Source organism: Piliocolobus tephrosceles, chromosome 4 (assembly GCF_002776525.5).
Source record: "Piliocolobus tephrosceles isolate RC106 chromosome 4, ASM277652v3, whole genome shotgun sequence".
NCBI classification, from domain to species: Eukaryota; Metazoa; Chordata; class Mammalia; order Primates; family Cercopithecidae; genus Piliocolobus; species Piliocolobus tephrosceles.
Window position 1 is genome coordinate 156,730,971 of NC_045437.1, and position 26,641 is coordinate 156,757,611.

Genomic DNA, 26,641 nt, shown 5'->3' on the forward strand with positions numbered 1-26,641 from the left:
GCTTCTCAAAAGTCTCTTTCCCATTTCCTTACGTTAACTGGTATTTCTTTCCCTTCTGAGGGGGGTATGTTATGGAATTAACACCAGCTGCTATAGAAATCCCAAAATCTCAGTAGTATAATACAGCGAAGGCTGGTTTCCCATCCTCATCAAGTCTGATGGGGTCAGGCAGCTCTCCCTCAACAGTGACTAGACCGTGTTCTTCGCTCTCATCAGATGCATGACCACACAGCCTCCAAAGGCGGGGAGAGGAGAGCATGGATGATGACTGTGTTACCCTCCAGAGAAATAAAACCAACAGAAGATGTATATGTCTTCTACGGAACCAATAAAACATTGGCTCCTGTTGAAGCCAGTGTTTCAGTTTCAGTCTGAAAGCAGGAGAAAGACCAATGTCCCAGCTCAGCAGTGAGGCAGGCAGGGTTCCCTCTCACCCAGGCTCATTTTTCTTTTTTTTTTTTTTTTTTTTTTTTAGTGCTTTACCATTTACAAATCTTTCACATACATTCTCATTTGACCCTCACAACAACCCTGTGAGGTAGGCATCACGGATATTCTACTCATTAAACAGATGAAGACAGTAAATCTTAGAGCAGTTCACTGATATGCCCAAGGCTCTACAGTTAGTGAGTGATTTGTATTAATATCAGTCTTTGGCCTAAAAATTCAGCACCCCTCTTCCCCTCATACTTGTCCCACCTACTTCACAGGGATTATATAATGAAGATAAAATGAATTCAAGGCTAGAAAAATACTTTGAGGGAGAAAAGCGCTATATAATTATACCTACAAACTATGATTTTCCACAATATATGGCTCATTCCTCTTCTCATCTCAGCTTGTGTGTGAACCCAGAGTTGTATATTGCCTCTGTCCTGTGCTCAGTAAGCAAATAAGGCAGGCAGGGGGTACAGTGTGATCCTGTTTAAAGTTACATAAATTATAATCAGGGTAACTGCTATTATTAGGCAAATTGAAAAACAGCACAGAAAGGCCAGTGTGCAACTAGGACCCACTAAAGCTCAGAGCAAAGCAATGCAAGATTATCAGACAAGGCATGATTGCATAGAAGGAAAATGTGGTGTCAGAGTTCAAACTGGCACACACACACAGTTATCTAAGGCAAAGTGGTGGCAAAGAAGTTATTTGTTCCATGTTACACAAACAAGAGCAGAAGACTCATGGGAACCTGTACAAAAGCATCTTGTGTCACACAGATCTCTCCAGCTGCCTATAGGGAATATACATAACAGTGTCACCTTCAAAGAATGACTGTACCTGTGTTCATATCCTGCACTATACCAAGGAATAGCTCCGTGCTAAACTGTCTTGGCTAAAATACAACCAGTGCCATCATTCCTAATCAGACTAATAAACAGAATGTCTTTTAAGGTAATGAGTTAGATGGCTGTGTTTAGGGTTTTTTCAGGATTTACTTTGGATTCTCCTGCTTTAAGACCCAAAGAAAGTTATATTGAGTTTTTATTGATGATTCTATGTGTTTTTAACAGAGTGTGATAGGTGAATTAAACATATTAAAAGAGTTCTATAGCATCTGTTCAGAAAAGATTATATACTATACAAACTATTCAAGTCATACAAAACCATTTTTCATTGTCTTTTCAACTGAGAAGAATCCTATTCAGCACGCTTCTCCTCCTGAGGTGGTTCATACTGAGCAAGCTTTGCTTTCAGTTTTTTATTTTCTTCTACAATAGCTTCATATTTCTCTTTCATTTTGGCCAGTTCTAGGCGAAGCAGCTCTATTTCTGGATTCTCTGGGGTAGCAGCTCCTAAGTGATGCTTTAAAAAATCCAAAGCACTGTTAGGTTTCTCTGGTTCTTCATATAAGGCTACCAACACCTTGGTCAGCGTGTCCAGCACCCCCGACTTCTCCAAGTACCTCCGGAACTGCTCACGCTTCGAGTCGGCGGCTTTGTAATGGGCCATAGTGACAGCGGCAGCAGTGTAGCTGGTGCCGGAGACCGCCGCTCATTTTTCTATCCAGGTCTTCAACAGATTGGATGAGGCCCACCCTCATTGGGGAGGGTGATCTGTCTACTCAGTCTACTGATTCAAATGTCAATCTCACCCAGAAATATCCTCACGGACACACCCAGAATCATGCTGGAACAAATATCTGGGTGCCTTGTGGTCCAGTCAAGGTGACATATAAAACCAGCCAAGACAATGACACAGGGGTTGTGTGGCCAGCCATGGTCACCTCGCATCACCTACCATGTCAAACCCAATGACGTGGCCTCATTCTGGCTCCAAGAGAGGCCAGGAAATAGTGATAATGAGTGCACAGGAATTGGAAGATGAGCTGGCATTTGGTAACACACAGCATGGCCCCCTCTTGCTAGTTAGGTAAAAACGGTTTGCTCTTCTCCACTGACTTGCTCAGGAGATTCTGGACCCAACCTTAGAGATCTGTATGAATTTTTGTAAATTCTGAGTAGCTCTGTATAATTATATAAGGTAATACATTCTTTTCCCCCTTAAGACACCAAAGTAATAGGCAGTTAAGATACTTTCTTTTGCAAACATCTTGAGCAGAGGTATGCCCATCATCTTTGGGTGTAGACTCGGTAGGGTGGGAGAGACCCATAGGCTGGCTGAGCTAACCAAGGCTACCCCCCACACACAGGAACCAGCAGGGGCGGAAGAGCTGGTACCCAGCACTATGACAGCCATGCCCGTTGACCAGGAGGCTCTGTGCTGTCCACCTCAGCACGGACCCTTTGATCCTTCTGATGGATGCCTCTCCTGCCTGCCACACTGTGGCACCCCATGACACCCAGGATGGTGATGTCACAGGCCCTGGGCACTGAGTTCTGCTCTAACTTCCTGTTCGTCTGCACATAGCAGTCACATTGAGGTTTAGTTTTCCCAAAACCAAAAAGATGTATTGGCCAGAGGAGGCTAAATGGAACCCCAGAGCCCAGAGGGATGCCCAGGTAACCCTGCCCCTGCACAGGCCCCTCCTGCAAACAAGGAGGATACTACACCAGACTGGGATGTCTTGATAGCAGGACACAGGTCTGCTGGGCACACAGGAAGGGCTCTGCCAAGAAAGAGGGCAACCAGCCTCTACAGCCATCACGGGCCCTTAACCTGGGGTCTGTAGACAGGTTCAGGCCTCTGCTCTCCCTCCCCACTTAACACCTGTCTTCCCTGCTAAGCCATGAGCTCCAGGTTAGCAAGCACCGGGCCTGTTTTTCTCGCCAGTATATTCCCACCGTATCCTGGCTCCTGGTACCAGCCCCATAAATAATTGTTGTCTGAGCACTACCCTGGTAGTTCACTTGCTTAAAACTGCTTATTAAAAGTCCCTTCTGTGTGGTAGGCATTGTATTAGGTGCTGGGGATACAACATAAATAAAAAGATATAGTCTCTGCCTTTATGCAGCTTACAAAGGTGTTTGCTCACACCAGAGAGCAGAACTTGATAACTAAACTATAATAAAAGTTGAAGCAACACCAAGCAACATAGGCCAGTTGAAAAAGTAGATTACCCACTGACCCGCAGGTAATTAACTAATAATTTTATTGCCATCTCCAAAATGAAGCCAACAAGAGGGAATGACAATGGCAGGAAGATTGAATCCGGTTACACATAAGGAAACAGGAGATTTGGGACAGAGGCAAGTGCTCTCTTGTATGGCTTTGGAGCAAGTCTGGCTAATACAGAGCCACCTGTGCAGGCTAGATGCACCCTGGTGCTCTAAACAGGAATATCGAGATGAAAGGCTTTAAGACATCCTGTCCCCAGCCTCCCATCCACAAAGATTCAGCAGTTATTTGAAAGAATCCCAGAGTGACAATCTCCGGTAGAGGGAACAGAGGAGACGAAAAGCACAGCATCCCTCCCACCTGCCTTGCCCGGCCCACCAGGACGTGCCAAAGCAGCTTCACTCTGTAAACACCAGCCAAAGTCACAAGGTCCAGGAGATGTTGGGATGTTGCCCTATTTGGTCAGGAGACACTGGGCATGCGCACTCCACCTTGGCTCCTCCCCTTCTCACCGACTTCACAGTGTGGCTCTGGTCACAGGGATGGGACCAGATCAATAGGCTTTGTCACTCCAATGCCACAACTTCTTTGGTGGCACCCAGGTCACCTGAGGGGTTTGTTTCAGGAAAGCACATTAATTTAGAGGTAGAACAATGTGGGAAGAGACTGCAGTTACAGAGATGTGTCTAAGCGCCTGGCCTGTGCTCTCTCCAAATTGCCCTCATTCCCAAGCAGGCCCCTGAGCCTGAGTTTGCCCTCCGAGGCTCAGTCAAAAATATTGATGTGCAGGCAGGTTACTGAGCTTTTGACGGGGTTTTTTCACCAACAGCATCATTTGAAAAATGGCAAATGTCCAAGTAGGAATGTGTTCCATTAGTGTGTTTCTGACATAAGAAAACTAACACCAGCTTGACAAGAATTTGAGAAATTTAATTTCTATCGCTACAAAGCACCAGAATCCTGTTTGAGAGGGTGCTGATGGGTTTATGAGTGTCTCATCGAGTTCAAGTCAGTGTGAGAAATAGCGCCTGAGATTAACGGAAAGCTGTAATAGGAACTAAAACCCAATTCTCCAACAACTGAAATGTTATGGCCTCCTGCTTTCAGGAAGGATGTTTGTTAGCCTGCTTATGGTAAGCCCATTAATTCCCTGTGACCGCCCTTTGTCTCGGGGCTCCAAGACTCAGGGAGAAAGGTGAGGATGGGTGTTTGTGGCATCTCATGTCTGGAAAACCAAGGGTATGCTACTGCACTGGTTTGAAGGGTCAAGAGAGACAGGTCACGGCCTTGAGCCCACCTACTGTATGCCAGGCCTTGGGCTAGGCACCAGAGTACCAAACAGCCCTGCCCAGAATCCCACTGTGGGACATGCAGCCTAGCTTGTGGCCCAGGAAGCTCTGTCTTGTGCTAACCAACCCACACTGATGGGCCATCATTGCAGTGTGGCCCATGTGTTTTCATCCCAGGAGGATATCATGGGAAGCCCTGAGCTTTGGGAACCCTCCAATTCCCTTGCCCTCCTCAGATTCCCTACTTGCAGAGCAGCTCTCCAATGCCAGTTCTCATAGCGGGGCGTCAGTCTCTCTGTGGGCACAGACTTCCGCCCAGCAGTGCCAGACAAGCTCCCTGATGGGCTGCTCTGACCCCCAGCCCAGCCCTCTCTTTCCAAAGACACTAGCCTCTGTGTGTAGACACATTCTCACCCCAGACACGGTGTCTGGCCGAGCCCTCTCTCACTGACCCCTGATCATACTCTGAGTGCTGGGCATATCTCGTTTGGTCTTCCATGGACCTTGGAAACCTTCCCATATAGTGGCCAATGAGCCCACAGATGGTCAGTCAACACAGGGGCGTTGGAGCCACAGCCAGGGGCCGGAAGGACCATTTGCTGTCCCCTGGAGGGCTGCATGTGGCATCTTCACCTTCCTCTCATGTGACCTGGCTCCCCACCAGAGCAGAGACCAGGCCTGGGACTTCGCTGGTCCACAGCCCTGCAGATGTGGCCAGCACGGGTGAGGTTCAGATGTGTGATCACTGAACACAGACAGAAGGCATCTCCACAAATTCCAGACCCTCGCCATCAGGATGTGAGGCTCAACAGGATGGTGGAGTTTGCTTAGCTGGGCCACATCTCCTCCCCGTGAAAGCTGCCCCCATCACTCTCAGAGAAGGGGCAGGGTAGAGGCAGGACTGCAGCAGCCTAGATCAGGTTTCAGTTCTGATGATTCTTACGGTCTTCAGTGTATGATTGCGGCTATCTGCCCTGATCACACACAATGCCCAGGCTTCCCGATGCAGTTGTGATGGAGATGGAGGGAAGGGAGGGGGCCCTCGTTGCATCCCTATGATGGTCACAGGGTGTCGATCTGCCCAGTATACCCTTTCCGTGAGACGTTTTACCCCAGCCCAAACACCTAGTCCCTGCCCCTGGAGGTGGCCACTCAGCCCAGGCCTGATGGGCCAATCAGTCCTGTACCTGCACAATATTCAATCCTCTTGCCCTCAGTGTTTGCTTCAGGGAAGAACACAGGAGCTGTATGTGGCCAATCAGAGCTACCCCATGCTTTTTTCCAGGGCTCACAGGCAAGATTTGGTCCCTTCCTCTGGAATCCCACATACAGAAACAATGTGAGTGTGGGGCCACCAATGGACATCTTGCAACCAAGTAGAGAATGCCACTGTCAAAGGCCCTGGATGCCTGCAACCTCTTCCACCTCCCTTAGATTTCCCATTGTGGGAACTAAACCACCTTTTTTCCCCTAAGCTATTAATAGATGAGCATTTCTGAGTGTTTCTGTTACTAAGCCTGAAAAAGTTCTGATACATTCAGCAGGACAGTCTCTTTCAATCTTCTTCACCTACTATCTGTCCAAGTGTTTGTTTACATTAAAAACTTCAGGGTCCCAGAAACATCCCATGAGGTCATCTTGGAGGTAGGGGCCAATAGTGTGAGGAGCTCAGAATGGACAAGTAGCAGGTGCCAAGCAGGCCCACATTGAGGTCTGAAGACACAAATGCCATGGGAAGCCAGCTGGCACAGTGGTTAAAAATGTTAGAGACACAGCAGGGGCAAGACTGGGGACTGTTCTGGATTCTATGTGGTGATCTGTGGGTAATGGGAGCCATTGGCAGCTCTTGAGCAGGGCTGAGATGTACCTTGTTCTGCCAGTGGCAACAAGAGCGACTTGCAGGCAGCTGGGGCAAACTGGAGGGGTGACCATGGAGGAGGCTATAGGGGGCCTGGGGTGGGGCAGGGGAGTCCTCAGAGGGTGTCAGGAGGGAAACCTCAGTGGGACTTGGCACCCATTGGTGCTGCCACTGGAGGTGTCACTTTTACCATCATGGGTAAGTGGGCAAAGAACAGGGGCAGATGACACTTAGGGGCAAGAAAAGATGCAGTGGGAGCTCTTGCAAGACTCAGGGGGTCTCCGGGGACATGAACATAGAATAATCGGCTCTGAGGCAAAAGCGAGGGGGGGCCCAAGCCCTCATTGTATCCATGTCTAAACTGAGGCCCAGTGACAGAAAGGGAGCTGCCAAGGCCACTGAGCTTGTCAGTAGCAGAGCCAGGCCTGGGGGCCAGGTGGCCTGCCCTGCTCACTTGGGGCCCAGCACATGATGCTGCCTTATTTTTTACTCTCCCTGGAAGTCACCCTGGGAAGCCATTTAGTCCTACTCTTGCCACTTAGCAAGGAAGGAGGACCTGCCGGGGAAGGCTTGTTGACCAGGAAATAACTGGGAGTGAGGGTGGAAGGAGAGGGCTCAGTAGCCTTAAATCCCTTCAGAATTGTGAAAGGAGCTGGGGAATATTGACACAAATTAAATCCAATAAAACATTCATTTAATTAAACTTTAAGTGATCCAAATATTTGCTGTTTGGTTAATATTCACGTAGCTGACAGGAACAGAATTACGATGGTTCTATCAGTATTCACACATTCTAATGTTGCATGAGTTTGTCCTGTGCCAAGTGCGCATCTTCTACATACAAATGACTGGGAATAACTCAGAGAGGATGCGGCAGCCGGTTATCCCAGCTGGCACAGAACCAGAGGGACACAGAAGGCTTCCATCGCCCACTTGGATTTTTGTTTCCTATTAGCCCTATGTTTGAGGCTCCCGCAGACCTTTTTCTAGAGCTGCTTGGAATATATGACTTTGGGGCCACATGGAGGAGGGCATACTACCTTTCACATCAGTCCCATGTTCCAAATGAGGGGCCATGCCCCTAGCCTTGTGTCTGGAGCCCCAGGAAACCGCAGCCTACCAGACTGCCTCGTCGCCCTGTCTCCCACCTGCATTCCCCCTCTCTATGTACCCAGAGCTCTTCTCATCTTGTAACACAGTGGTTCTCAGCCCACCACAGAACCCCTGGGGATGCTTGTTAAAATCTGGATGTCCACCCAGCCCACCAGAGAGTCTGCATCAGCCTGAGGTAGAGGGGCAAGAATCTGTGTTTTGATTACCCACCCCCAGAGATATGATACAGGTGGCCAGGCAGCCACACCTGAGAAGCGGATCTCTAGGGCCCAGGGGAAGCCCTGCTGTGGCCTCCAAGCCCCTCCCCGAAGGCCCTATTGGTCTTTTCCTTCAAGTCTGACCACAGATAAGATGTGCCGGGAAAATCTAGGTTCCTTTTGTAACTAACCTGACTTCACAAGCCTCACCCCATTGGGAGAAAAACACAACTAAATGCTCAATCCATTGTAAAGATTAGCGCGAGCTGACAGTTTTAACAGTCCACGTAAGTAGTGCTCTGTCTAAAAACTGTTCTGTGTCTCTAGCTTCCAGCCTCCCCCCATCCCCTCACCCCCGTCCCAGCTGCTCTCCCCGCTGGGCTCTGAGTGCCCAGGGAAGCAGCGTGGTGGTGCACTGCAGCCTCACTTCCCATGGCCAGGGACTCTGGGTTGCCCTGTCTGAGGTCACTCAAAGCTGAGCTCAGCCCTGGGTGTGCTCATGATCTGGGCTCACAGCCTGGTGGACTCGGGGGTCAGGAGTCTCCCCCAGGCAAGGCCCCCCACAGCCACCACTGGCCTCCACGCCCCTTGAGGCTAGGGGCACTTCCCTTTGGACCTTGGTCTGGCAGCGCAAGGCAGTTCTCAGGTACAGAGATGGTGCTGCTGAACAGCAGGGGTTCGGCCTACGTCTGGTTGCTCACCTCACAGAAAGTCCATCACGGAGTGGATGAGTATTGCCAGGGAAGAAAGACTTTAATCTCAGTGACATCAACCTGGAAATGGGAGACCAGTCACAAATCCGTCTCTCTGACTAAAGTTCAGAGTTTAGATGGGGGGAATTAGGGAGGGGTAAGACAGGAGATGGTCAACAGGCAGCAGGTGTGTGTCTCATTGTCCGGCTGCAGTAATCTAGGAGGCCTGGTGGTTGGTTTCCTGTTAAAAGAACTCAGATAAAACAAATTGAAGTTTCTCAAGCTTCAGTTATCTGGGAAAATTGGGCCTGTTTCCATACCAGGAGCCAAGGTGGTTCTGGCTCTGCCCAGACACATGTGGTTGCCCCAGGTGGCAGGAGCAGCGGCACAAAGCCTCGTGGCCCAGGGGAGCCTCTTGGTCATCTGATGAGGAAAGGACACCTCCTCTTCTCTTGGGGGGAATGCTGAGGTCTGAGTCCTACTGACCCGCAGAGTACGGCGGGAGCTAAACCATTTTAGCACATTCTCACTCTCTCTTTCCCCTCTCCAAAGCCCGGGTCTTGCTGCAGAGTTAGTGCCTTCTCTCTCCTGCCCTGAGCAATAAACCTCATGACTTGGAGGTGGGAGGGTAGCGAGCAGAACTTGATTTAAGGGGGAACTTGAAATGCATCACTTTAATGTTGGTAAAATACTATGCCAGTTGCGTCTGCATCCATCACTCGGTGCTTATCTTTCCTCAAGGGTTCCTTCACCGTGAGTCGCATTTTTCCTGAGTGTGATTGTCCCCTCCCCACCGGCCTGTTGGCTCTTTTACTTCTTTATTTCATTTTCTCCGTTTCTCATCCATCCATCCAACACCACTGATGAGGCACCTAGCGTATCTTGTTCATCTTTGTGAGCCCAGGGCGGGGCCCCTCAGCGTCTGTGGAGGAGGGAGGGCTTTGCTGCTCAGGGTCTGACCTCAGGGCCCTGCTTTCAATTCAGCTGCTCTGCTGTGCCTTGCACCTGCGGCTGTTTTCCCTCCCTCTTCCCCTCTCCCAGGGCAAGAGCGTGTGAGCACAGATGTGCTGCCTGCGGGGCTGCTGCTGCCTGGTCACAGCTCACAAGCATCCCGCAGAATAACAGAGCTCAGCTCCCAACTCTGCTTTGCTCCAGTTCAGGGGGATACATCTGTTGGGGTCCCCCAGGTCCCAGTAGAGTCGTAAGCATGAATAGGGAATAGACAAAATAGTACCCACTGCTCCCAGAGCCAGCCTGCCTCCCGCAGCTCATGCCACCTCTGGCTATTGCCCCAACCTCCCTGAGTGCACAGATTTGGGAGAAGAGCAAAAGGGAGCCAGTCCCATCGGTGGCCTCTGACTCTCCCTCAAAGCTGATCCCATTTGGTCATTTAAGCAGCCTGAGTTTGATTAATTTTTTCATAAATCCTGAGAATCTCAAAAAACTTGTGATTGCAGAGAAATATCTTAGATTCTTACCATTTGCCTGAAGAATGATCAGTCCTAATGCCAGTTATCAAGTGCAAAATGGCAAGGACTAATAATTTCTGCAGCCTGAAGTATGCTTCAGAAAATTAAAAGCTACAGTGCATGGTCACAGAACAGAAATCCAAATCCAAAGTTCAGCGAGTCCTCAGACAGAAACAAACCAAAGATCAGCCAGTTCATTCCCCAGACTTCAGACAGCGCAACCTTTAAAACGGACCCCAGATGGGTGAGAAACCTGTTGGCTCACTCAGCAGACCTTCTCTGCACTTAGCAAGGCCCAGACTCCAGTAGGCCAGCGGAGCTGTGAGCAGGGTGCCGCACCCCTTCCCCCCTGGTCTCTCAGTTTGGTGGGCCCCCTGGCCTTAGCAGCCCACATTCTTGGCTTGACACAAATCTATGGCTCAGATTGTCCCCTGCACATTAACTATGGTTCTTGACCTGTTTGGACTCACACAGCCTTTTGGGCATTTGACCGAAGTCTTGGCTCATCGCCCAGCAAAAGTGTCTATCTCTACATTTAGTCAGCACATTGTAAACAATTTTCAGGGAGCCGTGGAGCCCTTCTGGGCCCCTTCCACCCAGGAAATTCATGGCTATTCACCTTGAGTTGAGACTCCACTCCCTGGGCCTGCACCTGACCGTGCCCCCTCCTTTCCCTCTGCAGAAGTGGTTCAGCTCAGCCTCGCCCCCGAGGACAGGGTCAGTGTGACCACAGTGACTGTGGGGCTGAGCACAGTGCTGACCTGCGCCGTCCGTGGAGACCTGAGGCCACCAATCATCTGGAAGCGCAACGGGCTCACCCTGAACTTCCTGGACTTGGAAGACATCAATGTAAGTCACTTGGAAGCACTCTGAGCTCAAGTGCACCTCCCTGGGAGAGTACACTGGGTAAGATGCCATAGGCAGTGGCAGGGCCGGAGAGTTTTAGTTTAACATCCCGTGTTTGGTGCTTTTCTAGCCTGTTGTCAGCTTGGCAGTATCAGAAAATCCAAGTCCCACCACAGCAGAAAATAGATGAATGGTGGCCATCAGCCTTGTAGCTATGTCTGGCTAACGAAGAGAAGAGGGATGCGATGGGCAGGACAGGAGGCCTCTGAACGGGGCTGCATTAGCAAAGGCCTAGAGGTGACCCTGAGAATGGGCTGTGTGGGCCTGCTCACAGGGCTCAGAGGGATGGACCACAGGCCAGCAGAGAGTGCAGCAGGCTCCACAGCTGAGAGAACAGCGGCCTGGGTTACCTTAGGAGGAGGTTCTGGGCCCTAATGCTGGGTAGGCTGCAGACAGCTGCATGCAGGGAAGGGGTGGAGGGCAGAGGTGAGCCACTGGGCTGGGTTGGCTGGAGGATAAGTGCCAGGTGCCAGATGAGAAGGTGGAGGGAAACCAGGTCAGGCCAGAGGGGACCTACCTTGGGGATATTCGTTGCTGGGTGAGGGGACAAGGGTATGATGAGTTAAGTGGTGCTGTGTGGAAGAAAGCAGCTGAGCTCATGCAGCCTGGCGTGGCCATCACGGGGTACTTTTGTGCTCTGAGGAACCAGGCAGCCTCCGTTGGGGTCCCAGCATTACCCACGTCAGTTTTGTGACTTTGAGTAATTTCTTAACCTGCTGATCCTCAATGAATTAATCTGTAAGAAAAACATTAGCAATACTTCCCTTCTATTGGACTTAAAGAAGTGGCATAATTCAAGGATATTTATTGGTCCAGGCTTGGCACAAGAGGTGATGTGCCTTCCCAGAAGTTCATGTGAGAAGACAGAGTGATGTCACCCATGTAGTGAGCTGCCAGGACAGCTGACGGGTCTTGGGTTACAGTAACAGGTATATAATTTTCAGGCAGAAGAGAGGGCAGCCCTAGCCTTGTTGGCACAGGACAGGGCAGCTGGTCCACAGTGGGATGCTTGCCCAAAGGAGAAAGACCTGTGGGATGAATGGTCAGTTCCTGCTAACATCTCGAAGGTGGTGGGGTAGGGGCTGGGGCAAAGGGAGCTGACCCGGGCTGTGCGACCCCATGAGTTGGACTAGCACAAAGTGCACCTCAACAGGAAATCAATTTGGGCCCCTTAGATGGAACCCCATTCCAGCCATCAAACCTGCCCTACCATGGAGAGAGAGCCGCCACAGGAGGGAGCCGCCACAGGAGGGAGCTCCTCATCCCAAGGGGCATATGCAAGCTCAAGCAGGGACTGTGGTCAGCAATGCTGCTAGCCACAAGAGGGCAGCTAAACCCAGTGACCTTGAAGGTCCCTTCCAACTCTGAGACTTGTGGGGAGAGAGACCCAGCATGAAATGCTGCAGGAACCACCAAAGTTAGTCCCCTCCTACTCTGTAGGCCCCTTCAGCTACACCCTGGGGGTCATGGGGGAAGCAGATGGAAAGAGGGGGCCACTCTGGAGGTGCCACCCCGGGCAGCGCTGCCAGGGAGTGCCCCTTCCCTAGCCTTGTCACACTGGACAGGATGGTTTCCTTGTGATTTCCCACCACGGTGAACATAGCCAGTATCCTATACAGCTTTGAGTGTCAACGCAGCACAATCTTGGTGGGTGCTTGCTGGACAGATGCTGGATGGGCAGAACCCTTCATTTTCTGGGCCTGCGATGGTGAGGGCTTGTCTGAGAACTTACCAAGAAAGAGCAGTGTCCTATCTGTAAAGACTGGACTGTGTTGGGGTGCATGTTTGTGTGATATCCTCCACTGTACCTGCTCACAAGGTACAGTGCCAGCTTTTAAACATGTTTGGCCAGTAAAGATTGATCCGTACTGGGACAGGTCCACCTGTGTCTGTGGGAGCATTTTATGTGCATTACTTGGTGCTCCATTGAAAGACATCAGAAATAAAAGCAGAGGCAAGACTCCACTTAATGTACTTGCCATCAGTTAATTAAATTACTTTGAGTGGTTTGCCCCTCCCTCAAACATGCCTCCAGCACCAACTCAATTGCATTTCTACTTTTTACAATAAGGTTAGCAATTTGGGTAATTGTGGGTGCAACCAGAGATGAATGGCCCCTTGTTACCTCCCAGGAAACACTTGCTGCTCGTGGTTGAGTCAGTAGCCCACAAATAGGCAGGGCCCAGTGCTTCTCAGAACCCCTACGCGAGGGAGCAGGGCAGCGCCAGCCCCGCAAGGGTCCAAGCCCAATGTGTACAAACACACAAAACACACGCACACCTCCCCTACCTGAGGGAAGGAGGCGGCACAGCTTGCTAGTGAAGGGCATGAGCCTGGGGTCTGCCACTTACTAGCTAGAACCTTGGAAAGTTACTAGTCTAGTAACCTTGACTGCTCTAAGCTCCCGTTTCCCCTTCTGTGAAATGGAGATAAATAATAGGACCAGCCTCATAGGGTTCCAGTGAGGATTAAATGAGAATATGCATGTAAGGCTCTTCACGTATGGTATTCTATAAATGCTAACTATTATCACTGTCATTATCATTATTACTGTTGTTGCTATCATTAATATTATTCCTGCTGCTGCTAAATAGCATTCTCAGCATCTTGCAGCCTGAGTCCTGACCAAGCAGCCAGCAACAGCCAGCTGAGGCTCCCCGGCCAGGCAGATAGGACCTTGGCATGTCCCCACTGCTGGCAGTGGGGACTGAAGTCTCACTGTCCACGTCAGCCTTGATTCACCCAGGGAGAGAGGCACTGACCCGCCACGTCCAGCAAATCCAGAGCAGCTTTGGGTGAGCTGTTAGACTTCTCTGAGCCTGTGGAGAAAAAGCATGATGTCCTCCTTACATGGGTGTTTTTAGGCTGACGTGTGTCAAGGACCCAGCTCAGTGCCTGGCACACAAGAGGTGCTCCTAAGCAGTAGCCCCACTCGGGACGGTGCGGAAAGCAACCCTTGGAAGAAATCAGGCTGAAGAGGGCTAGAGCCAGGTCATCGGGATTCACTTGCATTTTCGAAGCAAGAATTAGGGGAGAACAGCCCAGGACTGCAACATTGCTGCAGCAAAGATTCTGGGGTTGATGAGGCTCCCAGAGTCCCTCGGCCTGAGGTGTCTCAGTGACCGATGAAATACAGTCACCGGCATTGTAATCAGTGGTGATGCCCACACACGCCTGCACAGGGGGAAGCTGATCGACCTTCAAAACCCAAGGCGGGGCAATCACAGAGCACGAAGGAGTGTGGGCCTCCTCTCTTTGTCGTTTGTATGAGACATCTTGATTGGCAACAAAATATTAATCACTTTTTCACTACTCTCTTAATGAGAAGCTTTCGTGAGCAACAAAATATTAATTTGTCTTATCTGTTAAGAATTCTGTTAATGAATTCAGTCACGGAGCTATTACAGAATGCCATTCTGATGACACATGTAATTAAACTTTTCTGACTTGCAAACATCAAGCATGCCTTGAGCATCAGAATAATATTTGATCAGAAAGTAAATGTACCCCTCTCGCCTGGAGCCAAGTAAGAAGGAGCCAGTCAGATTCTGCAGCGAGCAACGTTGCTCTCAGAAGCACTTATGAGTCACCCAATCGCGTGTGGCCCATCCAGGCGGCGTACATGGGGAGTCATCATTTGGGTTGACTCATTTGCTAAGTGCCTGAGAGTCACAAGCTCCGTACCAGAGTATAGAACAAAGACACTGTTCGCAGCCTCCAGGGAGGCGAGGTATCTGCTAACAACTGTTCTGGGGGCCACAGAAATGGAGCCCTTCTGACTGGGGCTTCAGGAGACAGGAACAAGTGAGTAAGAAAGAAGTGTATAGGGACAGATTGGGGCTAGAATATAAAGGTCCTTGAATGTTAACATTAAGAGTCTTAGCAATTGCCCTGTGGGCAGTGGGGAAGCACAGATGCTTGATGGGGGAGTGACATGGTCAGATGCGTGTGCTGCAAGAGTCTGGAGCGCCTTTTCCAGCCTAAGATTAAACATGCATCCAAGAGGGAGTTCAAATAACAGAGGGCCCAGAAGTGAGGGGAGCCTTGTTGATGTTTTCCGAGTCTTCCTTCTCTCTAACTTCCCCAGCGGCACATCCGGAGTGCAGCAGTGCCCCAGAGTCCCCCTGGCTTCCACCCAAGGCTCCCCCGATGGAGCCTTGGCTCAACTGGGCTCAGTTCATGACGTCTTCACTTTGCCTTTTTTTTTTTTTTTTTTTTTTTAAGACAGTAGGGTCTCTCTCTGTCACCCAGACTGGAGCACAGTGGCATGCTCTTGGCTCACTGTAGCCTCGACCTCCAGAGCTCAAGCGATCCTCCCACCTCAGCCTCCAGAGTAGCTGGGACCACAGGCATGCACCACCACACCTGGCTAATTTTTTTTTTTTTTTTTTTTTTGTGGAGAGGGCTGTTGCTATGTTGCCCAGGCTGGCCTCGAACTCCTGAGCTCAAGTGATCCTCCTGCCTCGACCTCCCAAAGTGCTGAGACTACAGGTATGAGCCGCCATACCTGGCCTTTGCCTTCTTAAGGTTGTCAGGAAGTTCAGCCTGGGCCTGGACCTGGTATGTGTCCTAAGGACACCTGAGCCACTGCCTTGCAGGAAGCTTCAGCTTTACCCCCCAGCTTGCAGGAGGGAAAACATGTCCACCACTGAGCAGAGGCTAGAATTATGGACGAATCGTGTAAGGCCCCCAAAGACAGGTGCTCCCCAGCAGTTCAGCAGCCCAGGGCACACCCTGCAGCCCCTCCTGGCAGTGGCTCTCTGGATTATGACGCCGCCTTCTGTTTGTTTGATGAGAAATCAATAGTGTCTGCTCACGCTCATGTTCCCCAGAGCTAACAAGTGCAGCCTGTAATTTGTTTACTTCCTGGCCGACTGTGGGTTTCGTTACTGAAGCAGCTGTGTGTCTGGATATGCTTCTGACCTGGCCCTGTGCCCCCACTCAGCTCAGTCCTTAAGGAGGCACAGCCCACTGCCCCTACCTCAGAAGCTAAGCGGAGGGGTGGCCACCAGCAGCAGCCTGTGCTCTGCATGACCTGGGCCTGGGCCTGGCTGCCCCCAGGAGTGTGTCTGGTAGAAGGGGAGCCTTCACCCCCGGCCCCTGTTGTGGAGCCCCCACAGGGGACCCTTCCCTGGTGAGCTTCCCCTGCAGCCCCTGTCTCCTGGGGACTCAGGTCCAGGCTTTGGGGGCTGGGGTGAGACCCATCTCAGAAGCAGATCCACACATTCCCTCCCTACTCTGGCCCCCATTCTAGGTATTGGGGTTGGGAAGGATGGGGTGCTGCCTCACTTTCTGCAGAAGCAGAACATGCAAACCCATTCTGGGCCTCAGCCCTCTGCTTCTCTGACCACCCAGACTGCACAGCGGCCACTCAGGGAGGGGTGAAGTGACTGTCCCCAAACCTAGTCTGCATGTCCTGCCTCAACAATGTCACCCGCCCTTTGTCTCGTAACTGTCTTCCTCACTGTCCCTTATGACCCTGAGGGCCAGGGAATAGGAACCCGCAGAAATAGGGATAGGGCATCCCAAAAGTCACAGGTAATGGCTGATGGGCTGGACCATCACAAGTGTTGTTGCCAGGGTTGTTACCATTCATACACGGTGCAGGCTCCGTGCCGGTCAGGTCATAAGCATCACCTCATCCCATACCCCTGCCCCGTGAGGCACATGGGGTTAAGTCATTCAGAGGAGCGGAGAACTTGTCCATGGGCCTACAGCCGCCTACATGCCTTGGCCCTGAGCTCTCTGGGTTCCTTGCTTGTGGGACATAACACCTAGCCACCAGCAATTCCAAGTCTTCGCTGTGGGGCTGTCTGTAGTTCCCAGGCCCCAGTGGAATGTATCAAATTGGATATGGGTCCCTGTGTGTGGAGCTCCTATTCTCACTGGCTGCTGGCCTCTGGCCCCAGCAAGGAAGGAAGCAATGTGCTCTGAGACCAGCACGTGGAATTGTTTAGCAAGATATTCTGAGGGAGAGAAAACGTTTTTCTATTGTATTCTTTAAAAAAAGAAAAAGAAAAAACAAAAAGGCCTACAACAAACTTGGTATATTTCAAATGACTTGAAAGAGCCACTCTTTTTTGTTTTGGGTTTGTTTTTGTTTTTTTTTTTTTTTCCACTGAAGCTCGCTATTTGGGGCTTTCAAATGTTGGCAGGCAGAGTACGGTGATAAAAGCAGAAAAACAAAACCCATTAGAAGAAATTATTTGTGGCAGTGTTTGAAGGATGTGTTAAAAAAGGTTCACTTTTCTCCCCCTACCTAAATGGTATAAAACCAGGAACAAATAATTCTAATGAAGCGTATACTCTCAGCTAGCTCTTCTTTGGAAGTGAGTTATTAAAAAGACCAAAAGAAAATGATTTAGGAGCTCATGACTCATTTAATTTTTATTGTCTTTATATGAAGCAGTCATGAATTCATTGTAAAAAGATGAGAGGCGTTTGATTAGCATGGAGAGCTGTTTGCACCACGATAGACAGTGGTTGTAGGCTCTGCATTAAAATAATCTCATTAAATGCTTGGGTACATTTTGTTTTAAAATCTTAGAAAACACTACACTTGAAGCACTTAAAGGCTTTGGCCAATTCTCTGTAGCTTGTGTCAAAAACATCTGAACATCCAGTTCTTTTGAGTTTGGAATGAGTTCAAACCATTGGGCGTGTTGTCCAGAGCTCTCCAAGATATGGGGGCCGGGGCCTGTGGTACTCCAGCCTGTGGAACTTGTGGGGTGACTCTGCCCTGCCAAGTGTCTCCTCTGGCCTTTGCTTTCTCAGTGCCTCTTTCGAGGTCCTCTTTCTCCTTTTAGGGGAAAGACTTAAGGGAAGCCCTGGCCTCAGGGCTTGACTTGTACTTGGTGACCACTTCCGGCCCCATCTCCAAGGTACAGGGTCCTTCAGGAAGGTTCTGATTCAGCTTCTATGCCCTGAGTGCAGAGCCCAGGAACTCCCCACAGAGTCTCTTCCTCACTGCCTCCCTACAGAGGCCCAGCCAATGAAGGAGGCCGATTGGTGCCTCTCTTGGCCACTACAGATTGGAGACCACCCCTCCAAGGACACTCTCCGCACTGAGTAAGGACAAGGGAGTCACCAGGAGGTCTTGCAGCCCCGGAGCCATGCCCAAGCACTGCTCTTCCTGGACTCCCCATCCCCAGCCCCATGCAGCGGAGCTCACATTCAGCCTGTTTCAGGTTTTGTCTACAGCAAACAAGACTGCAGTAAACATCCTTATACACACCTCTTTGCACATGTGTGTAAGTTGACATGTAAGATAAGTTCTTGGAAGTGGTGCATTTTCAGTTTTGATGGATTTTGCCAAATCTCCCTCCAAAATAGCTGCACCAGTCTACGCCCTCTCCAGCAACGTGTGAGAGTTTTGAACACCGTGTCAGGAGAAAATTCCTAACTGAAAGTCGTCTTGGTCCCTGAAATGAGCCGTAAAAGGAAATTTACTTAAATCCTCTCTGGAGTGTCTCAAGGACAGGAATCATCTGTCATGGCTGTGAGTGTGGTCCAGGTTAGAGTCAGGAGCCGGAACCCTTGGTAGAGACTGCTCAGCCTGGGGATTCATGATCCAAGGGTCCCCAGGAAGAGGGTTGCCGGTTTTCCAAAGGAAAGCAGTGGGTATGAGGTGGTCTGGAACTTCAGATGACTGCTGCAGTGCAGTCTAGAACCTGAGTCCCTTCCCGCCCCAGCTGGGGATGCCAGGCTAGTTAGCCAAGGAGCCAAAGCCCCATTCAAGGGCTCAGGCCTGCACCTCACCAGAGGGCCCCTTAGCTGCCACCCCTACTACGTAACAGTCTGGAGTCCTGGCAGGTCAAGAGGTATTTGCCCTCTGGCCTGTAAGGGTGGACAAGTGGAGGGTTCAGAGCAATGTCTGTGGCATGAGCCTTCTGTTGCAGGTGCCTGGGCACCTGTGTATACCCAGATAATCAGGTTTGTCCCTCTATGCAATTCCAGCACACATACCACTAGGTCAGAACTTCCCTATTTGAGTTTTTGAGCCAACTGAAGTTGGCTCTTCCACAGAAGACGCCCTCACTTCTGACATCAACTGGAAGTCAGGTTGTTCCCAAAACCACCCTAGGGTTCAACAGTTTGCTGGAAAAACTCACAAACTCATTGTAAGTGTTATACTCACAGTTAAAGTTGAATACAGCAGAGTACAGATTAAAGTCAGCCAAGTGACGAAGCCCACAGGGCAGAGCCCAGGAGGGCTCTGAATGTGGAACCTCTGTTCTCCTCTCCCAGTGGAGTCATAGACACGTCACTGTCACGGCGTCAGTTTCCCAGAGAAGCTCACCCAGGCCTCGGTGTCCAAAGTTTTTGCTGGAGCTCATTCAAATACTGCCCACGTGACTGCCCCCTCGTCCCCAGCCCCTCCAGAGGCAGAACTGATACTACCTGGCCCAAAGACCCCAGGCAAATAAAGAGACCCCTATGAGGCATGACATTCTAGAGCCTAGAGATTGCCTCCCTGTAGCCAAAGAGGGCAAGGCCAGACCTCCCTGGGTAATATGAATTCTTCACTATTCTTCCTCTCAGGGCTCCCCAGAAGGTAGCATGCTAGGCTAACACACCTCCCTGAAGTCAGCAAATATTCATTGAGCTCCAGTTATGTACAGGAACCATATGACATGCTGAGGATAATATAGTCATGCACAAAGAGATGAGTCATCCTCAAGAGATGAGGGCCTCCCCTTTGGCACCCATGGTCAGAAGGAGAGACTGACCGCACACACCAGAGGACACCCAAGTCAGCCAGGGACCACACATGCCCCGAGAGCACTTGGAGGAACCAGGTGCTCTCCCCACAGTGACTTCTCTCATGCCTCCAACTCCCTCTTCCAGACCTGAACCTGGGAACGGGCAGGAGGACAGGCCAGTCCGAGTTGTTCACACTGAATGCAGCTGCCCACAACAGCCCTCTTCCAGGGGGCTCAGTCAGCTACTTAGAGACTGCTCCAAGTTGCAGAGACTTCTTTTTCTTGAGAGGACTCTGAGAAAGAGGATGGTTCTACAGGTCTTTGCAGGATGGCAAGTCCATCCTGTGAGGGACTGGAAGGAAGTGAATGGCGCTGTAACCTCAGTGTTGGTCACGGAGGTCAGCACTAGAGAGCCAGTGTGTTGGTACGTGTGTGCACTCATGCGTGTACATCATGTGTGCCACGTATCCATGTAGATGTTTGAGTGTGCTCCTTCCCCCGTGTGTGCGTTCGCATGTACTGCCTGTGTCCATGTGGATGCCTGTGTGTGCTCACCCACATGTGCATGCTGTCCTGGCTTGGTCTGGATAAGGGCCAGGCAAGTCTAGATGTGTTTGAGGAATGGCCATCACCAAGGCACTACATGTCACTCTGTGTTTAGGTTGGCTGCATTCGACTGGGCGGTGAGATGCTACAGTTAGTGGCATTCTAGCAGCCAGAATTGAAGGATTGTGGGGGGAGAGACCCCCTCTTTACTCCCTCCTCCCGCAAAGAGAGCCAGGGGTGCTCCTGAGGAGGGCAACCTTGGAAAAGCTCTGAATAATTGTTTCTAAACTGAGTCTGAACTTGTAACGTTGACAGTATCATTAACCTAAACTCTAATATCACTCTGGAGTCCTTGCGTTGAACATTTAGTCACTAAATATTCAGTATTGATGGCTCATTTCCATATTGCTTATACCTGACTCCCATGGATCACTGTGACAACATTCCCCATCTCATCTCTGTTTAACTATTGTTTAATACTTAAGTCTTATTTAATTGTGTTCCTTATTAAGGGCAGATACTTAGAAAATTGCTTTTTAAGAGGCAAGAACCATGTCTTTAAAATCATCTCTTTCCCAAAAAACAGATATGCATCAATACAAAGAATAGTCTAATCTGACATCTATTTATTTCTGTAAGGAACCTTGATTTTGCTAATACAGTTCTATGCATCAGAGCAAAAAAAAAAAAAAAAAAAGCCATCCATAAAGAGACAAGTACAGAGATGCAATCAAGCGTTGATAGCAGTATTCAGATGCATCTCAAAGAACATTCAGGAGAGGAAGGATTGCAGGCTTAGTTTTATGTAGCTTCTTATAAATCAATTGTTAAAGTAATTTTCTCACATCCAACGAGGTAAATTTGATTTCTGTGGCCGGTATTCATATCCAGAAAACAATATGCACTTTGTTCTGTAATTATATGATGCCTATCATTTTCACCCAGAGACGTTATTTTACTTACTACAGAGTCAGCTTCTCCCCCGAGCTGAAGCCACAGGCAGGTGATGCTTAGGTGCTCACAGAAGAGCCATAACACACCCAGCAGCCCCTCAAGTCCTCCAAGGGCTGACACACACCCCTTAGCACCTGAGTGATTGCCCAAGAGTTAAGTCTGTGCTCCTGGGGAGCAGGGATTTGTACTTGGTAAGCAAGAAAAAAACAGACGGCGAGGTTAAATGACTATGTTGGAGGCACAGCACAAGTCATCAGTAGAGGGTGGGAATCCATGCGTGATGGGCTTTTCCAGCTCTTCCTGCTGCTCTGAGCTTTGGTCGATTCCAGCGTGCCCCAGCCTGATGAGCGCAGAAGAGCCTCTGGTTCTCCCGAGGGCTGCAGGATGGAGAAGGGGACAAGTGGGGAAGTGGGGACGAGACTTGAGACCAGTGCTCTGCTCTTCCCACCAGCTGCCTCATTTTGAGCCTGTGTGGCTGGGTAACATTTGAGTGGATGGGAAGGCAGGTGGGCACCTCGGCTGTCAAACTGAAAGAATCCCCACCGAAAGCCTAGCTCAGTGCCCTGTGCAGCCCACTCGACAGCTGTTTTTTGAGGACTGTGCACCAGGACTGTGCCACGCACACAGGGCACAAGCCTCCCTGCCCTCCTCTGCAGAGCTCACATTCTGCAGGGGAAGACAGACAGCAAATTAGGTAAGTACAGAAAGCAGCAGGCAGCACAGCAGTGGGTCCACAGGAGGCGCCAAGCCGGGTGTGGGGCAGAGGTTAGGCTCCAGAGACGGGGCTGCCAGACAAGGTTGGAGCAGACTTGCCGGAGAGGGAGACAGACAGACAGCCCGGGAGGAGGGGAGCATGCCTGGCACTCTAGAGCAACAGCAAGGGGAGCGTGCGAGCGGACAGGGTCTGAGAGGGGCTGGCCACCAGCAAACAAGGCTCTGAGTATGAAGGGCATGATGCATCTGCCTCAGGGCAGAGGCTGCGGGCTGGAAGCCGGGGTCCCTGGCATCCCCCGGGAAGGTGGCGACTGGCCAGAGCAGGAACCATGGAGGTGGTGAGAGAAGGCCCCACTCTGAATGAATCTGCAAGGAGAGCCTAGTGCCTCAGCCCCTGGGGAACTGGGCTTTTGTTTTGTTTTCTGGATTGGGGTTTTCAGGGTTTTTTTCCTGAGGATTAAATACATACAAGGTGATGTGTGAGTTCCCAGCACAAGGTAACCTCTTGAAGACCATATGTTGGTATTAATGGGTGTCATCCTGAGGCCGATATCTGGGAACAGTGGCCTTGAGGCAGCCCTCGGAGCCCAGGGCCCATCTCAGCCTGAGGAATGTGGTGGTGCTGATGACTAAGCAACACCGTACAGGTGGTGATGAGGGCAGGGCCTGCCAGGGCCTGAGACCAGCTTCAAGGGCTGTCATGAGAAGGGGCTATGGGTGTGAAGGCTCAGGAAGGCAGTTGGGAGGGAAAATGCCAGCAGGTCCACAGTGCCAGGCTCCCTGCAAGCAGTTCTGGTTTTTGCCTTCTGGGATGGTGTCTACCCTGAAACCCGCCAACTGGGGCGCTGAGGAGTTTCCAAGCCCTGCCACCCTTTTCCCTTTGAAATGGCTGTACCATCGCAGGATGCCATCCCGCCGCTGAGACTCCAAGCTAAACAGATTTTCCTCTAGTCTTAGGTATTGACCCAGGAAACAGCTTAGACTAGAAATATGTCGGCCCCAGAAGTGACTAGTCATTAACTTTTCATAAGCAACTCAGGTGTGAACCTTTTACGACTCTGTTATGATGCAGGACAAATCAGCTATCTGATGTTTTATTTTATCATGGAGGCTTCCGCAGAATGGTAGAAAAGGGCTCTTTGAAGCAGAGAAATGTTTCACAGCAAACTCTCAGGGTTCCTGCAGCCCTCTGCAACATTTTACTTCTTTGGGAGCACTGCTAGGAGTTTTTCTCCTGACATTGCAAGCAGGCTGCATGTGCCCACCATCTACCTTCCTGCCTTTGCCCTACCCCAAGCTTCACTCTGGGCCGGCACCCCTTCATCCAGCTAATTAGAAAGTGTCTTTTTTTTTTTTTTTTTTTGAGGTGGGGGCTGGGTCTGCCACCCAGGCTGGAGTGCAGTGGCACGATCTCAGCTCACTGCAACCTCCACCTCCCGGGTTCAAGCGATTCTCCTACCTCAGCCTTCTGAGCAGCTGGGACTACAGGCACCCGCGTCCATGCCCATCTAATTTTTGTTGTTGTTGTTGTATTTTTAGTAGAGACAGGGTTTCACCATGTTGGCCAGGCTGGTCTCAAACTCCTGACCTCAAGTGATCCGCCTGCCTTGGCCTCTGGAAGTGTTGGGATTACAGGCATGAGCCACCACGCCCATCCCAGAAAGTGTCTTTAAGGGGTTTCGGGACCACTGTGGCCGGGCCCTCTGGAGTGTGAGCAAGAGAGAACATTGGCATTTTAGGGACAGGAGCTCACATGAATATCAGCGGAGGACCCAGGGAGCTGACCTCAGCTGCTCTTAGCCCTCATGCCACCATGGCCTTCTCTCCTGCCTCCAGTGTGCTTCTGTGGGAAAAGGGAGCTCAGACAGGGCCAGAGAATGGCAGGAGGGATGATTTGGTGTTTGCTCCAGGAGGTCAAGAGGAGTTTTACATCTTCTGCTAATAATAACAAGAAAAATAATATCCCCCATGTATATCATGCACCCCACATTCAAAAATACATTCACATGCATTTTCTCACCGGATCTCCTAACACCACATAAGGCAGACAGGCCATATATATTGTCCACAACTTACAGGTGGAGAAGCCAGCGCCCCGAGAGACTGGGTACGCTGGTCAATGGCAGAGCTCAAGCTAAATCCTGGATCTCCTGAGTTGCCATCACTCCCTGCCGATGACAGTGCACAGCCCCCTTGCTTATCAGTGAGCCTGGGCCTTCTCTGTACCATCAGTTCTGAGCACCATATCCTGGGAGATGTTTGGTAGCCAAGGCCCAACCTGATGAGGGCTCTCTGTAGAAAGTAGGTAACTCCAATCCCTGGCATGTCTATAGTTGGTGCCTGGAAGGGCCAGCATTGGGCACAGGTCTGCAAAAGGGAAGGCAGCTGACTGGGCAAGCGCTTGGTGCCCAGTGCTCATCAGGGAACTCCGATGCAGCCAAAAGCCCCTCCTTCCCATCCCTCCCCTATGCACTGGCCCAATAAGACCCCATCGTGTGAGGCTGCAGAGATAACAGTGCTGAGGCTTATTAAGCCATTTCCTGTGGAACCCGTGGGCTTCTGCCCTTCCTCGTGCTCTCTGATGTTCCTGCCCTGTTTTTTTTTTTGTTTGTTTGTTTGCCCCATTTTCCCCTTAGTTCTATTTCCCTTCCCTTGGGTTACCAAGATCTCTGCAAGCAGCCTGAAATCATTCTGGGATTGAGGTGGGATCTAAACCATAGGCAGGCCAACTGCAGCCCATGGGCCAAATCCAGGCCACCAACTTTAAATAAAACTTCAGTGGAACACAGCCACGTTCATTAATTTATGTCATGAAGGCTACTTTCATGCTGTAATGGCGGAGTTGGGTATTTGGCAGAAACTGTGTTACCCATGAAGCCAAAAACACCTGCTCGCTGGCCCCTTAAGAAAATCGGCTAACCCCTGCTCTAAACAAGGCCTGGCCTCCAGAAACAGAGCTGTTCATCAGGTGAGCAAGATCCCTGAGAAACAAGCATGCAGCAGGTAAATGGGGGGACACGTGGGCCTAGTTGCTTGAAATTGAGAGGGCATGTGCTGGGGGAAGGATTCAAACCAGGCCTCGTGGAGGAGGTACCAGGTACACAAGGCCTTAAACAGATGCAGGGCTCTGGGCCCACCATGTGAAGACAAGATAGGGTGGCTGCTGCCCAGGATGGCTCACCCCTGCAGACAGTTCTTACTGAGCAAGGGCCAGGCAGAAAGGAACTCTCTCCCAGCTGCAGGACTTCTGGAAAACCAGGAGACAGCTAAAGTTTCCAGCCTGTTCAATAAAGAGGCCGGTCTCATCGTCGTCTTTGCCCTGTGCAGGACTTCGGAGAGGATGATTCCCTGTACATCACCAAGGTGACCACCATCCACGTGGGCAATTACACCTGCCATGCTTCCGGCCACGAGCAGCTGTTCCAGACCCACGTCCTGCAGGTGAATGGTTAGTAAATGGCTCCATGCATGTTGTCCCCTCAAAGCCTCCCCAAACTGCTGCTCAGATCAACCCTCACCCCCTCCTGTATTCTGTCTTCTTAAAGAAATATCTAACCTCAAAATATCTCATCTCACTTATAAGTAAAGGGGAACTGTGTGGAAAGGGCAAAGTCTGTTGACCAATTTTCCTATTTGGCTCCAACCAAACCCTCCACAGATGAAACAAATCCAAGTGCCATGGCGTGAGCCATTCAGGCCAGTCACGCTCAGCAGCTGGGGCTCCCACAGACCACGTGGAGTGTGGAGCGTGCCCCTTAGGCAACACGTGCTGATGAGCCGCTGTGGCCTCTGGACCCAGCGAGAGCAGAAACTGAAACCCACCACTCCTTCCAGGTGGTATGGAACCATATCACTTGTTCAATTAGGAGCCTCTATTTCCTCCAACAAGGGCTTGTGTCCATCTCCCTCCCCAGGAGGCCCAATGAGCCTCATCTTAGACAAGCCAGGACAGAAACTGAGGCTTGGAAGCTTTTCCTTGATTCTCACAGGCCTCTGTGTTGCCAGGAGTCCCAGAAATGGAAGAATTCACTGCCTCCTAATTACAGCAGCCAGGGTTTTCCCAGCACTTGCCTTGGTCAGTCCCTGTAATTAGCCCTTCACATAGACCTTCCCATCCACGTATCTTAATCCACTTCATGGATGATTTGCTAAAAAAGGTCACTTGCTTGGGGTCACACAACTGCTGGGTGTTGCTCTGGATCCAAACCCTATCCTCTGACCTCTAGGTCACACTGCTGGCTGCCTTCACCTGGTCTGATGAAATAGAGCATGTATAAAATGCTTGGGAAATGCCTGGCAGAGGATGTAGTTCAAAGTCCAAGGTAGGGCAGACACGGGGGTGATGGCTGGTGTAGCTCAAGCCAAATTTAGCTATAGTTGGTGCACACAGATGGTCAGAGCTGGTGGCCCCTCAGAGAGCCTCCTTCCCATTATATAGATTGGGAAATCAAGACCCAGAGAAAATGTTCAAGCCAAGAATAGAATATAGGCCGCTTCTCCCTGGAGCTGCCACACTGCCAGCAGTGGGGGCAGGATCCCATGCACAGGCGGGGCCGCCAACTTCTGGGACTTCCCCTTCCATGACTCTGCCCTGACTCGGTTGACTAAAGAAACCATTTCAGGCAACTACTTCCTCTTTCAAATTATTAGTATAATTTGCCCATGGCCCAGACCTCCCAGAGCTG

The 26,641-nt window shown here is 50.6% G+C and overlaps 2 protein-coding genes across 2 annotated transcripts in view; one reads left to right on the forward strand and one right to left on the reverse strand.

The window, feature by feature from the left end:
* Nucleotides 1–26,641, forward strand: part of FSTL4 (follistatin like 4) — a 410,886-nt gene that overhangs the window by 348,994 nt on the left and 35,251 nt on the right. Inside the window, exons 7-8 of the mRNA XM_023196194.2 lie at nt 10,817–10,983; nt 25,284–25,404. Coding sequence (XP_023051962.2) covers nt 10,817–10,983; nt 25,284–25,404 — 288 coding nt within the window. The remainder of the gene's footprint in view (nt 1–10,816; nt 10,984–25,283; nt 25,405–26,641) is intronic.
* On the reverse strand, nt 473–1,987 carry LOC111529311 (c-Myc-binding protein). Its single transcript, XM_023196209.3, has one exon. The coding sequence runs from the start codon at nt 1,948–1,950 to the stop codon at nt 1,639–1,641; it is 312 nt and encodes a 103-aa protein (XP_023051977.2). The 5' UTR covers nt 1,951–1,987; the 3' UTR covers nt 473–1,638.

What these genes read in the sequence shown, in the direction of transcription:
- LOC111529311 (XM_023196209.3), bottom strand. Translation starts at nt 1,950, where the DNA reads ATGGCCCATTACAAAGCCGCCGACTCGAAGCGTGAGCAGTTCCGGAGG.